This window comes from Engraulis encrasicolus, chromosome 10 (assembly GCF_034702125.1).
Source record: "Engraulis encrasicolus isolate BLACKSEA-1 chromosome 10, IST_EnEncr_1.0, whole genome shotgun sequence".
Classification (NCBI taxonomy): domain Eukaryota; kingdom Metazoa; phylum Chordata; class Actinopteri; order Clupeiformes; family Engraulidae; genus Engraulis; species Engraulis encrasicolus.
This window is the reverse complement of record NC_085866.1, coordinates 4723780-4739137: the sequence shown is the minus strand read 5'-3', so window position 1 is coordinate 4739137 and position 15358 is coordinate 4723780. Positions and strand designations below refer to the sequence as shown.

General features: G+C 46.5%; 1 protein-coding gene across 2 annotated transcripts in view; it reads left to right on the top strand.

Moving 5' to 3' along the window:
- Window positions 1–15358, top strand: part of iqsec2b (IQ motif and Sec7 domain ArfGEF 2b) — a 52258-nt gene that overhangs the window by 14890 nt on the left and 22010 nt on the right. For both annotated transcript variants that reach the window (XM_063207887.1, XM_063207886.1), the window contains exons 3-7: window positions 1478–1804; window positions 4080–5182; window positions 10866–11027; window positions 12621–12743; window positions 13625–13791. In XM_063207887.1, the coding sequence (XP_063063957.1) occupies window positions 1478–1804; window positions 4080–5182; window positions 10866–11027; window positions 12621–12743; window positions 13625–13791 (1882 nt within the window). The remainder of the gene's footprint in view (window positions 1–1477; window positions 1805–4079; window positions 5183–10865; window positions 11028–12620; window positions 12744–13624; window positions 13792–15358) is intronic.

The following is a 15358-nucleotide window of genomic DNA, read 5'->3' as shown; positions in this document are numbered from 1 at the left end:
GTGAGACCCCTGACAGTTGTCACAAGCACTCAGTCACAGTAATCTGCCTCTGTGTAACTTGCGTCACTGTGTTAACTCCGTTAGCTTCGCTCATGCCCAATTGGTTTTGGCAGTCATAAGGTCGTGCCACTGTGTCAGTGTGCCAGTGCATGTTAACTTGACAAAGCTGACCCTAATGTCTCTCTGTCTATTGTCTCTCTTTTTCTCTTTCTCTTTCTCTTTCTCTCTATTTCTCTCTCTCTCTCTCTCTCTCTCTCTCTCTCTCTCTCTCTCTCTCTGTCTCTCTCTCTCTCTCTCTCTCTCCAACTTTAACATTCACTTCATGTCTCTCCATTTCTCTCTCTGTTCCTCCCGTTGGCTCTTTCTGTCCCTGTTGGTCTGTGCCTCCCTATCGGATGTGTAATAACTCTTCTGTCCCCACTCGCTCCTCATTATTCATTCTGTCTCTTCTTTTTTTCCATCTCCCTCCTCCCTCCTCTCCTTTCCCTCCTCTTCTACCCCTGCTCTCCCCCCTCTCCCTCCTCTCCTCTCCTCTCCTCTCCTCTCCTCTCCTCTCCTCTCCCCTATCTCCTCCTCTCCTCTCCTCTCCTCTCCTCTCCTCTCCTCTCCTCTCCTCTCCTCTCCTCTCCCTCTCTCTCCCTCTCCCTCCTCTCCTCTCCTCTCCTCTCCTCTCCTCTCCTCTATCTCCCTCTCCTCTATCTCCCTCTCCTCTCCTCTCCTCTCCTCTCCTCTCCCCTCTCCGCTCCTCTCCGCTCCTCTCCTCTCCTCTCCTCCCCTCTCCTCTCCTCTCCTCTCCTCTCCTCTCCTCCCCCCGCTCTCCACATGTTCATTTCCTCCCTGTCCTATTCTATCTATTTTTTTATTCACCTGCCCGCCTGCCTCATTTCCTCCTTGTCTTTTTTCTGGCTTTTCTCTTCATTGCATTTCTCTTTCATGTTTCTTCATTTGTTATACTCGTCCCATTTTTCGTCTTGCAATCTTAAAATCTCGTCTTTCTCCTGCTGTTGGCTCTCCTCTCTCCATTCTCGTCCTCCTCTCCTCTCCTCTCCTGCTATCCTCCTCCTCCTCCTCTCCTGCTATCCTCCTCCTCCTCCTCCTCCTCCTCTCCTGCTATCCTCCTCCTCCTCCTCTCCTGCTATCCTCCTCCTCCTTTCCATTCCTCTTCTCTCTGCTCCTGCCTCTCACTCCCCTTCTCTTGCTCCTCCTCCTGCTTCTCCTCCTCTTCCTCTATCTCCTCCCTCTCTTTCCTCCTTCTCCTTTGTCTCCTCCTACTGCTCCTCTTCCTCTTCTCCCTCCTCTATCTCCTCCTCCTCTCCTCCTCCTCCTCCTCCTCCTCCTGTTCCTCCTCTTCTTTCTTCCCTCTCTGCTCTTTTCTCCCTCTCTTCTCTCCTCCTCCTCCTCCTCCTCCTGGTCCTCCTCTTCTTTCTTCCCTCTCTGCTCTTTCTTCCCTCTCTTCTCTCCTCCTCCTCCTCGTCAGGTGGAGATGCTGGAGAGGAAGTATGGCGGCTACTTCCTGAGTCGGCGTGCCGCGCGCACCATACAGACGGCGTTCCGCCAGTACCGGATGAACAAAAACTTTCAGCGGCTGCGTAGCTCCGCCTCCGAGAGCCGCATGACGCGTCGCATCATCCTGTCCAACATGCGCATGCAGTACTCCTTTGACGAGCGGCCGCCGCCCACGCACACGGGCAGCAGCCCCGACCTGGAGCCCCCTAGCCCCCCCGCGGGCCACCACGCACACCCCCTCGCCACGGGACGCACCGCAGGGGACTACACACACCTGGAGGACACCTTCTCTAAACAGGTCAGACACACACACACACACACACACACACACACACACACACACACACACACACACATGCTGAGAAGTGTGTATATTAGGGTTTTTTTTACTACACATTGTGTGCGTGTGTGTAAGTTTGTGAGTATTATCACAGTCTTATCTATATGTTTAGTTTAACTGCACATTGGAGACTGGTCAAATGCAATTTCAAATTTCTGTGCTAACCTTGTTACATAGACTTTTGACAATGAAATACACTTGTCTTGACTTGACTTGAAATGATCACACACTCTTCTTCTCAGAGATTGCAATTATATATTTTTCAAGTCAGTTGAATTACAGTCATCAAAATGGGGTTCTCTTTCAGTTGTTAAATTGCATAACATCATAGAGTAGAGTGTACTTGTACTTGCCCCCAGGAGGAAATTTGTCTTGGGCTTCAAACGGCATCTTCACTTAAAACGACCCATCCATCTGCCAAGGTAGAGAAGCTGGATTGAGTTAAGTGTCCTGCTGCTGTAGCCTCTGTATTCTTTCTGTGCAGACAGGTGATTGTCAGTAATTACCTCTTCCAGTGGACTGAAGTGGAGAGTTAATTGGGATCAGCTGGTGATTTAGTGGCGAATATGTGGGAGGGATTTTACTGTCGAACTACAAATGCACTTTTTGAGTTGTGCTGCTGACAGATAAACAGACAGACAGACAACCAAACAGACAAACCAACGCGACCGAAAACATAACCTCCTTGGCGGAGGTAATTACCCAGAATGTCTGCCTCTGCTGGGCACACACACACACTCATTTTCTCAGGGATGACAATTAGAGATGTCTTAGTAGTCATTTAGAGTCTTCTAAGCAGCAGAGTTCTCACCTTCAGCTGTGTAATCAAGCAAATGGCATCACTTCTATTCAAGGGCTTTCACTCAAAGCGGCCCAGTCAGCAGGAACAGAACACACACTCAGTGGAGGTTCTAGAGTGTGGGGAGGGATGGATGGAGATTACACATTCATCTTTTTCGGGTTGGCACTGAGTGTGAGAAATACATGCTCATCCTTTTTCTCTGGGAGTTTGCAATCAGAGGTGTTCAGGCAGAAGGAATATTCTTTAGCTACTCATCAATTTTGGAGAGCTGGCAGCAAGTTTTTGGGTCGTTTTAGGGTATTACAGATGTAAGTAAATTTTAGAATTCTCTCCTGGATGTCGGTTAAAGGTGTATGCTTGATGAGCAATTTAATACGAAACTAACCCTAGTCATCCATAATCTCTTGCTCTAAATTTTAATAGGCCTGCATACTTTGCACTTCCCTACAATTTGCATATTATTGTCCTCTGTATTGCTGTGTATAGCTCTACTCAGTATTTCCCCAACACATATTACTGTGCGTGTGCTCTTTTAGAAATCACTCTTGTTATAATTCACTGGGTGTGTGCTAATGACTCATTCTTCTGAAACTGTTGCTAGACCCAAGTTGTTTCTCCCGACCTCCGTTTTAAATGCATTCCCCTCTGCTCTCTCTCCTCTGCCCTCCTGTCCTCTCCCCTCTCCTCTCCTCTCTCCTCCCCTCATCTCTCCTCTCTCCTTTCCTCTCTCCTCTGCTCTCTCCCCTTTCCTCTCCTTTCCTCTCCCCTCTCCTTTCCTCTCTCCTCTCCTCATCTCTCCTCTCCTCATCTCTCCCCTCTCTCCTCTCTCCTCTCCCCTCTCTCCTCTCTCCTCTCCCCTCTCTCCTCTCCTCTGCTCTCTCCTCTGCTCTCTCCTCTGCTCTGCTCTGCTCTCCTCTCCTCTCCTCTCCTCTCCTCTCCTCTCCTCTCTCCTCTTTCCTCTCCTCTCCTCTCCTCTCCTCTCCTCTCCTCTCCTCTCCTCTCCTCTCCGTTGGCGCTCTCCTCTCCTTTCCTCTCCTCTCCTCTCCTCTCCTCTCATCTGGCACTCTCCTCTCCTCTCCTTTCCTCCTCTCCTCTCATCTCTCCTCTCTCCTCTGTCCTCTGTCCTCTCTCCTCTCCTCCTCTCTACTCTACTCTTCTCTTCTCTTCTCTTCTCTTCTCTTCTCTTCTCTTCTCTTCTCTTCTCTTCTCTCCTCTCTCCTGCTCTCATCTTCTCTTCTCTGTCCTCCTCTCCTCTCCTCTCCTCTCATCTCCACTCCTCTCCTCTTCTCCCCTATCCTCTCCCCTCTCCTCCTTCCCTCCATCTCTCCTCTCCCCTCCCCTCCCCTGCCCTCCCCTCCCCTCTCCTCTCCTCTCCTCTCTCCTCTCCTCTCTCCTCTCCTCTCCTCTCCTCTCCTCTCCTCTCCTCTGCAGGTCAAGTCTCTAGCTGACTCCATAGATGACGCGTTGACGTGTCGCGGCGGCCGCGAGGACTCCCAGGACGGCAGCGGTGAGGTGGGCGGCGGCAACAGCAGCAGCGCGGCCGAGGACTACGGCGAGTGCATCTGGAGCAACACCAGCAGCCAGCCCTCCGCCTCCCCCTCGCCCTCCTCACGCCGCGGGGGCGTACTGGTCGGCGACCGCGAGAGAGGCGGAGGGGGCGGCGGCCTCAGCATGCACGAGGACAGCACGGCCACCTCCTACAGCGACGTGACGCTCTACATGGACGACGGCATGCCGTCTTCGCCGCTCTCGCTCGACCGCGCGCCCAGCAGCACCGACACGGAGTTCTGGGGCATGGGGGGCAGCGGCGGCATCGGGGGCGGGCGCGAGGATAGCCGGGATACGGAGGCCGGTAGTAGTAACAGCAGACGCAGCACCCCGTGCACCGAGTGTCGAGACTATCGGCTCCGCGGGCCGCACCTGCCCGTGCTGACCATCGAGCCGCCCAGCGACAGCTCCGTGGACATGAGCGACCGCTCGGACCGCGGCTCGCTCACCAGGCAGATGGTGTACGACCAGGACAGTGGGGGCTCGCCGCAGGGCACGCTGAAGCACAACGCCAGCGCCCAGCGCTCCGTGATGACGTCATCATCCTGCGCCGCCGCCCAGGGCCAGACGCGCCCCGCCGCCCGGCCCATACCCACGCAGATCCCCCCCCACCACATGGCGCACCACCATCACCACCACCACCACCACCACTACCCCGACACGCCTTCCTCCTCCTCCTCCCCCCAGCAGCACCCGCCCGCCACCCCGCTCTCCTCCTCCTCCTCGGCCCCTCTCGCCCCCGGCAGCCTGGAGCAGCCGTGCTGCTCGGACGGGGACAACGACTCGCTCAACTCCACCACCAACTCCAACGAGACCATCAACTGCAGCTCGGGCTCGTCGTCGCGGGACAGCCTGCGCGAGCCGCTGCCGTCGCTGGGGAAACAGACGTACCAGCGCGAGAGCCGCCACAGCTGGGACTCGCCCGCCTTCAACAACGACGTGGTGCAGAGGAGACAGTACCGCATCGGGCTCAACCTCTTCAACAAGTAAGTAAAGCTCATACTCAACCTCTTCAACAAGTAAGTAAAGCACATACTCAACCTCTTCAACAAGTGAGTAAAGCAGATACTCAACCTCTTCAACAAGTAAGTGAAGCACATACTCAACCTCTTCAACAAGTAAGTAAAGCACATACTCAACCTCTTCAACAAGTAAGTAAAGCGCATACTCAACCTCTTCAACAAGTAAGTAAAGCGCATACTCAACCTCTTCAACAAGTAAGTAAAGCGCATACTCAACCTCTTCAAGTGAGTAAAGCAGATACTCAACCTCTTCAAGTGAGTAAAGCTCATACTCAACCTCTTCAAGTGAGTAATGCAGATACTCAACCTATTCAAGTGAGTAAAACTCATACTCAACCTCTTCAAGTGGGTAAAGCTCATACTCAACCTCTTCAACAAGTGAGTAAAGCACATACTCAACCTCTTCAAGTGAGTAAAGCTCATACTCAACCTCTTCAAGTGAGTAAAGCACATACTAGTGTTGCACCGATACCATTTTTTGGCCCCGATACCTGGCTGTGCAGTATCGGCCGATACCGATACCGATACCACCCTATTTGAAATGTATATATATATGAAGGGCTGTAGTGCATACTACTTGGATGTAAAATCAATGCATGGCTTTGTCAGGCTGCTGCCTACCTTTGTGAAACAGGAAAAAGACTAATACAAAGTGAATCCAGCAAAACTTTTTTATACTTTTGAAATACCTCTATGAAATAACTAATTTCAAGGCTGTTTAAGTGTCATACAAGCACCTGTAAATGGTATCGGTGCCCTATTTGTTGGTACTCGCCAATACCGATACCACCATTTTAGTGCCGATCCACCAATACTGGTATCGGTATCGGTGCAACACTAGCAGATACTCAACCTCTTCAACAAGTGAATATGGGGCCCTACCGTGGCTGTAGCGGTAGGACATTGGGCTGCTATGCCAGTGACACGGGTTCGATTCTGATCTGGGTCCTATGCCGACCCTTCCCTGTCCCTCTGAAAAGCATTTCCTGTCTATCTCTACTGTCCTGCCACTAATAAAGTGTAAAAGCGCCAAAAACCAAATAAATATATTTTAAAAAAACACACAAGTGAGTGAGGCAGACACTCAACCTCTTCAACAATTGACCAAGGCAGATATTCAACCTCTTCAACAGACTAGTGGTGTACAGTTCAGAAACTTTAATAGTAAAAGTCAGCACTACTGTATCGGGCTTCAATAAGTAAGGAGGGTCGGAAAACAGGAGAGCGTACGTATGTGTCACGAGCATCAAAAAAGAGAATGTGAACGCATTTACTGCAATGCACAATTGTAAATTCTGGACCAAGAGAGTGAGAGATTAGATAAAGCTGTCAGTGAAAATTGCATCAATGTGCGGTATTTAAATGTACTTTGAACAGAGGAGGTTTCCTCTTCTTATTTAGGCCTATGCAAAGCTTACAAGGTGCAGGATGTGAGAAACAAATATTTATTTGTGGATATCAGAAAATATATCTTGATATGGCACCTATTACAGTCACGCTGAAGGAGCTTTTATTTGAAAACATTGTGTTCTGTGTGTTTTGCAGGGGATGTGAAATCTGGGATGTGCATTGCAATGTTGTCCAGTACACTGAGCGTTTTGTGCAACATCCTTCTCCTTACTCTTTGGCTACAATGCAATCAATGCAATCACTAGCACGAAATCAGCCTTTATTTCCTTGGACAAAACAGCAGCTTGCTTGCTTGCTTGATTGTGAAAATCTTGCAGCATACATTGTAGACATACATGTAGACATTGTAGACATTTCTGAAGACATAGCATTACGTTTCCACCATTTACTGCAGTTTGTTCTTTCATCAATAGTCATGGATAGCCTTATTATGGCCCATCTCCACACAGTGAAATGGTCCACGACTGCCTGTCTCCTCTATCCAGTTTACATTTTTGGAGAGGACATGGCTGTTCTAACACTTAACCACAATTTGGTCCACCACGGCACTTCCCTGAATTCTCAACCCATTCGCCTCACCCCTTCCACTGCTGACACACCGCCATGCACAGTCATCAGGAATTTCTGCCGGTGACAGGGCTCTGAGTTGCACTGGAGGTCTGAGGCAGGCCGCATGTAAAGAGGAAGCTAGGGGGAGAGAAGCATTTTTCGATCATGCCGTGGCATGGTGTCTGGTGTGTGAGTGATGTTGCACCGACATGAGCCTGCTGCTGAGTACACAAACTCAGTGGTGCTTCCTGCTCTTGCTGTGGTTGTTAAACTTGGATTAAAAGTACACCTTGTTGTCAAAGAAGAAAAAAACATGCACATCGATCCGTCTGCAAAAATGTCGGGTGATAATAGCGAAGTAGACTAGCAAAGTCACATGAAAACTGAAAATAAAATCCGTGACACCAAGCTCCACCAGCATGCTGCCCGAAACGTTAAATTGTTTGTATATTAAATGTTAATGAAGAGGATCGGGAGATGGGTACATGAACTGTCATTTTAATCCAAAACGCTCTGGTTGCAGTTGAAATGAAACGAATAAAGCAAACAAGGAGAACCACCAGGTCCAAGAGGATATGTTACAGCCTAGTCCTTGAAAAGGAAGAAAGGTTTGGGAACACTGATGATTGGCTAGACCCGAAAAATCGGTTTTATTTACTTTTTTCGGCTTTGTTTAATACAGTTTTTGATTTTGCATTCAGCTCCAGTGTGCAACTCCTTTCTTCCTTTTCATTATACTGCTCTTGGAATTACGCACCGAGCGATACGCTCAGGATAAGACATTGGCGCCACCTCACCATTACGGCCTAGTCCTTGTCAGATCTGGCATCTAACAGGATGTGCGATTCTAATTCAGGCCTTTTCAGCATTTCCATGGCCACCCTTTCATTAAGACGTTGCCATGTCGTGTGTGTGGTTTCCCCATGTCCAAAATTAGCCTTGTAGTCTGTGTCTGATTTGCCATGTAATATGGGTATAAAGACTGGTTGGATTAACATGGTCATATTGATAGGTGGATTAGTTTTTCTATGTCCACCAGGCCTATAGTCTTACATCTCTCTTTGAGCCAGTGTTCCTGATTTGTAGTAGCCCCTGCTATAAATTCATCTTTCCTTAAATGTGCACTGTGTGAGATTTTTAGTTGTTTATTTCCACAATTCATGCTACCTGTTCACTAATGTTACCTTTTTCATGAATACTTACCACCACCATCAAATTCTAAGTATTCATTATGACTGGGAAAATTGCACTTTTCATACATGAAAAGCGGGATCTTCTCCATGGTCCGCCAAAATGACTGCATTTGGGTCACACTAATAAGTATTAGTTAATTTCTTAGTAAAGATCAAATTTGGCAATAGGCACCCCAGTTTCAATGAGCAGCATAGTTGCAGTACCTTTTTGACCATTTCCTGCACAGTGCACCTTTTAAATCTGTTCATTTGTTCCGTTTCACATTCTGCTCAACGTGCTTGTATATTGCAGGTTGTAAGGTTATATGAAAAGTAACTTGCAGAGTATGCTGGCAGTGTGTGAGATGCATCCCATAATGCCATGAGTAGGAGTCTGTGGAAAAAAAACTCATGCTCATGTTTTCCAGTCAGGCTGTTGCCTGGCAGCAGAAAAATGGCACCAGTGACGTGTTATTCATGTTTGCCAAACGTTGTTTAGCTGTAGACGAAGCATTAGATCAGACGTGGGCAAACTCAGGCACTGGGGCCACATGTGGCCCCCTGAGCCATTTCATGTGGCCCCCAGAGCCTTTACAAGAAAGACAATTTTTAAATCCAAATTCAAAAGGTATTTCAACATTCTTAAAATGCTAACTACAAAAAGAGTCTTGCAAATTTAAGATTAACCAAAGACATCTAGGCTTCGTCTAAATATGTGCAGGAATAGCATTGCTGTCAAGTTACGTCAGTGTACACTGTTTTATTATTGACACGGGGAACTTGTCTGTGGCATCCTGCCCTTTGGTCAATATTCTAAACCCAATGTGGCCCGGCCTTGGGCCAAAATAATCGCCCACCCCTGCATTAGATCCATAGCACAAACTCAAAAAATACTTTTGCAGTTTCTATTGGTTGGAAGTTGTGAGCCTAAACCTCCAAATGAAATGTCTTTAGGCCCTGCCTTGCCTCAAGCGGTAGGGCACTGCACTGCTATACCCAGCAACCCGGGTTCTATTCCGGCCTGGTCGTTTGCTGACCCTTCCCCGTCTCTCTCTCCATACTCACTTCCTGTCGATATCTTCACTGTCCAATCACAAAAAAATAAATGCAAAAAGCCAAAAAAAAAGAAATGTCAAGGGGCTTGCTCTCTTGAAAGGCGTCCTCAGTCACCTGGTCACCCAAGTGGTTTAGAGATGACTGTGAGTCTGCAGTACAGCTGCAGGACTGGAAATAGTTGTGGCTTTAAACAGAAAACTGTGACTAAAATAGTGCAGCGCACTCAGTTCTCAACCACACAGCAAAGAGGAACTGGGAGGATGTGAGAACACATCTGTGGGCGACCAGATGGAGCTCTAGTCTCCACCCAGTGTGTTCATCCAGAGAGGTCATGCTAGTGGTCACAACAGTAACACCCAAGAGATGTAAAGTACTAAAAAATAAAGTGAAAAGGGAATGCTTCACTGGGTCATGTTTCCAATTAGTGAAAAAGGGTGCTCTTAAAAAAAAACTTGGGCGTCCAAACTGCCATGAAAGATAAAAACACAATTTCAGGCAGTTCTTACTAAAGTTCAAAAAACTTAAATAAGCACTGGCTACATGCCTGATGAAATGTACTGTAGATACATTTAGAGATCATTGTATGGACACTTTGAGGAGCCCTTGACCCATTTGTGCCTAAAACGTCTGCAAAAGAATGCTTGTTAAATGCCTAAGCTATTTTTGGGAAAAGGTATCGAGTGTCAGCCAGTCTTCCAGTATTAGAGAAAAAGCTAATTTGCATATGTGGTCCCTGATTGGGCTGTAACGATACACTCGACTCACGATTCGGTTCGTATCGCAATTTTTGACCTACGGTTCGATTACACCCCACGATTTCTGAAATGTATCTCCATTGAAGTTTGGAAACACTATCACATCATATCATAAGGTTGTTTTCTGGACTAATGGGTAATGAAACTTTCAAAGGGCATATCACGATACTGCCTCCTTGTATCATATCACCATACAGTATCGTGACTCTGTGTATCACGATTTCTCGGTTTGATACAATATCGATACAGCCCTAGTCTCTGATGATGATGATGATGATGATGATGATGATGATGATGATGATGATGGCGATGCAGTCTCTAAAGCTTGATGCCTTTTCTGTCCTTCCCCCCACCTCAGGAATCCAGAGAAGGGCATCCATAAATGGTTAAATTATTCACTTGTATGGTCCTTAATAAATATATTTACTTTACGTTTGATATTCACTATAAAATTCAGCAATGTAAAGGGACAAAATAATGTTTAGCCCTTTAAAAGGGGGGCTCGCAAAAATATTGTTAGGTGCACAAGGGATGACCCTTCTCATCTGTCCCCTCCCCCACCTCAGGAAGCCAGAGAAGGGCATCCAGCACCTGATCAATGATGATGAATAATGATGGTGAAAATGATGATGATGATGATGATGGTCATGATAGTGATGCAGACACTAAAGCTTGTTGCCTTCATGTGTCTCTCCCCCACCTCAGGAAGCCAGAGAAGGGCATCCAGTACCTGATCGAGCGCGGCTTCGTGTCGGACACGCCGGTGGGCATCGCCCGCTTCATCCTGGAGAGGAAGGGCCTGAGCCGACAGATGATCGGCGAGTTCCTCGGCAACCGCCAGAAGCAGTTCAACAAGGACGTGCTGGAGTGAGTCCCCGTCGAAGGCTGGGAATGGGCCATGTGTAGCGCTGTGTAGAAACGGGGAAGGATCTGCACACTGCTTGCAGAAGACTAAATTTAACGTTGCTCCCAATAAATGAAGTCTTTTGCAAGCCGTGTGCAGCTCCTTCCCCACTTCTACATACGACAGTTTTTGATTTGGCACCTGCTGATGCTTTCCTGTTGAATTTGCGCGCTGCCTTCCACTACACTCATGTAGCTCTGTGGCCACTCCTCATTTGCATAATATTAAACTTGGCCGAATATTTTGACTTGACTTTGACTTCGCTTCCCTCATAGGAATGAATGAGGAAGTTTGCTGCGCTTGGCCAAATTAACCTGTATTTGTACTCAGCGTTTACAATCCAGTGCTTGTGCCACATATTCCAAATAACTTTGCTTTACCTGCCCAATTCAACCAGATGATCAATTCAGCTAGGTGATTGGCTGAATGAATGAACGGGAAAAACAAAGTTATCTGGAATATGTGGCACTGTGTTGCTAATGAATGAAATAATGAATCCACCTAAGCCATCACTGTCACTAGAGTTTTTTTTTCTAATCTTGTCTCATCTCTGCATGTGTGGGAACCTGTTGTGCAGCTAGGCTGACAATTTACAAATCTAAGAATGGATACATTCTGCATTCTAATTAGCATAACCAAATTCATAAGCAAACAGAATTTCACTGCCTTGTTTTTTTCCGCCAATGTGTTGTGACAATAACACTTACCGGTAGTATGTTTTTTTTTTTTTAATCAAATCTAATTTTATAGTCTAATCTAGTCTGAAACAGTACACGAGTAATCAGCCTCTGAAAATTAAACTGAGTGTAATTCAGTCTGCAGTAGGCAATGAAAGCCACTGCTTAAGTGGTGTTAGTAATGATATTACACATTCCATTAAACACAGTACAGAAACTGACACTTCACACGCTATTCAATTGTAAAAATTGCGGTGCACCGACAGAAATGAGATATATGCACTTTGTAAGGCATTAAGCCAATTTGAAAGTTATCTGCAATGAAAGACATTAAGCCAATTTCTAAATTCTCTGCAATGAAAAAGCATTTGTTTGTTTGCAAAGGGCTCATTTGTATCTAGTTAGTGTTCCTCAGCATGGCCCTCGACTCTGATGGAGACGCTTTGTCGAAATGTTAGTCTAATGCAGTGTTTCTCAAACTTTTCCTTGTGCACCCCCTTTTACATTTCAATGTGGTTCGCGCACCCCCTAAGCAAATGTTGCACAGCCGCACATTTTGGGCAATCCTCATTTCCAATAGACCTGACGTTTTTTCTGCCATCATTACAATGGAACTTGTTGCATGACAGGTCTAGGAGTTATAAATTAAACTTCAGATGGATCCTTCCAGCATACAATTCACCAAACAATTACTTGAAGTTCATTAATTCTGTATAAAAACACCCATCTCTGCCACTGCTATTCCGGTCACGCACCCCCACCCCAGTTTGGGAAACCCTGATCTAATGCACTGTACATAAATAAGAAATAATTGAAAAGATATCTGTGTGGCACTTGATTTCTTCCCTTTTTAAGCACTAGTGTGTGTGTCTCTTTCAGCTGTGTGGTGGATGAGATGGACTTCTCTGGTATGGACCTGGATGACGCTCTGAGGAAGTTCCAGGCACAGATCAGAGTGCAAGGAGAGGCCCAGAAAGTGGAGAGACTCATCGAGGCATTCAGGTGTGTGTGGGTGTGTGTGTGTGTGCATATACTGTATGTGTGTGTGTGTGTGTGTGTGTGTGTGTGTGTGTGTGTGTGTGTGTGTGTGTGTGTGTGTGTGTGTGTGTGTGCGCATATACTGTATGTGTATTTGTCTGTGTGAGTCTGGTTGTGTATATGTGTCTGTGTGTGTGTGCGCGGGCATGGCTTTGTGTGCCTTGAATTGTTTGCACAGATGTGTGTGATTGTGTGAATACGTACACACAAATGTACACCACTATCATGGTAGTGTACATGTTGCATTTCTGTAGCTACGGTCATGTGAGTAAGTTGTATGAAGGGCATGGTGTTTTACACACATTATTAGACATAGGGGATATGTTTTGCCCTGTAACCCTGTCAAATAAACATGTTTGACATGTAAAATGAGCACTAAATGAGCACAGTCTCCTTCTAGCACACACACGCACGCAATACACGTGAACACGCACATGTAGCCACTAGGGCTGAAACGATACACTGAACTCATGATTTGGTTTGTATCACGATTCATGACCTACGGTTCGATACACCCAACGATTTCACATTTGCCAACATTATAAACTTTATGAATGAAATCTATGATAGTTTATAGGTAGAATAAGTTACAAGAGGCTACTTATAATTGAAAAAAGTTTCTATATAATAACGATGATGCTTGGAAGCACTATCACTTCATATCATGTGGTTGTTTTCTGGGCTGATGGGTATGAAAACGTTAAAAGGGTGTATCACGATACTGCCTCCTTGTATCACGATACAGTATCATGACTCTATGTATCACGATTTCTCGGTTTAATACAATATTGTTACAGCCCTAGTAGTCACACACTCTAACCTCCTCTGGTTTCCTTGTCCTGCAGCCAGAGGTACTGTGTGTGTAACCCAGCTCTGGTCCGTCAGTTCCGGAACCCAGACACCATCTTCATCCTGGCGTTTGCCATCATCCTCCTCAACACGGACATGTACAGCCCCAACATCAAGCCCGAGAGGAAGATGAAGCTGGACGACTTCATCAAGAACCTCAGAGGTGAGAGACACTGGCCCTACCGTGGCGCTAAACAGTAGGGCACATGTCTACTACTACGCGGCTGAGCCGGGTTAGATTCCGGCGTGCGCGGGTCCTTAGCCTGCGCTTCCCCGTCTCTCTCTCCCAACTCTTTTCCTGTCACTACCCTCACTGTCCTATCTCGTAAAAACGAATAAAGGCTTGAAAAGCCCCTAAAAATATATTTTTTAAAAGAGGTGAGCGACACTCACTTACACTTAGAACATCTATTGCACAACAGCGCCCACCTGTGTCTAAAATAGTGTAGCATTTGACAGTATGAACAAACTAAAACAGTGGTTTTCAGCCTTTTTTGAGCCAAAGTGCACCTTTTTCGAGGAGAAAATGCCAAGTCACACCACCAATTGTACTGTAAATGCTAACTGAAAATTAAAAACCCTATTGCCTGTACATGTAATGTACAGTCATTTCTCCACGGCACACCAGATGATCCCTCACGTCACACTAGTGTTCCCCAGCGCAGTGGTTGAAAAACACTGAACTGAAGAACTCAGGATGGCAACGAAAGCTAAAATTAGCTGCAGAGAACGCATGTGCTCTTATCATCTTTTGACGTGTACTATAGTCTGATAACAATCTCATGGCTGATTGCCTGATGTCTTAATTCCCTTCATCATCTTCTCCCATCTCTTTCTCCCTTCTTATCTATTCTCCGTCCTTCTTATCTATTCTCCTCTCTTCTCTTTGCTGTCATTCATGTCACTCCTCCCCCTTCTTCTGTAACACTTTCCCCTTCCTGCCTCTTAATCACTTCATCTCTGCCACTTCATCTCTCCCTCCACTTTTAATTTTCTCACATTTTATCGGCTTCCCTTCTCCATCTCTCTTTTGCCCTCCTGCTGTACATTTGACCCCTTTTCTTCCTTTTTTCCCTTCTCCTCTCATCTTCTTTCCTGCCCCCCTCTCCATCTCTCTTTCTTCTGCTTCTTTGTTCTTCTCACCCTCTTTCCTCTCTCTCCTCTGATGTCTTTTCTCTGTAGATGTATTACGTTTTGTGTGAAAGAGAAAACTTTTACATGTCTGAAACAAAGGAAACTTTAAAGTGGAAATGAAGCACTGACAACTATTATCATTTTTTGGCGGCTTATTTATTTTCATAAACGAATGGATGTTCGTTGAACTGCACTTTTAAGTAGTTTTGCTGAAAAATGACATGTTATTACCGAGTTTCGCCACAAGGGCGCAGCCATGTTCGCCGCCTACGTAACGCGAATGGTAGAACTTGGTGGCTAATGTAGCCTTCCATTCACTTAACGTTAGCGTGTGCTAACTACAGCGCTAACTGACTCTAATCGTGGCAGTAAAATTGAAGAAGGACGAGGGGTTCATTTTACATTGTCCATGGGTTTTCTATGTTATATACCTACTATCAGATGAAAGAGAAATGCCAAGTGTCATTATCACTTTGTGTCAAAAAGCCTTTGCTACGAGCATGGTGGGATAGCTGCAGCCATCCACCCATTGCATCCACCATAGGACAGGAGTCGGGGAGCAACCGCTATTCCGACATACCGCTATTCCGACAACA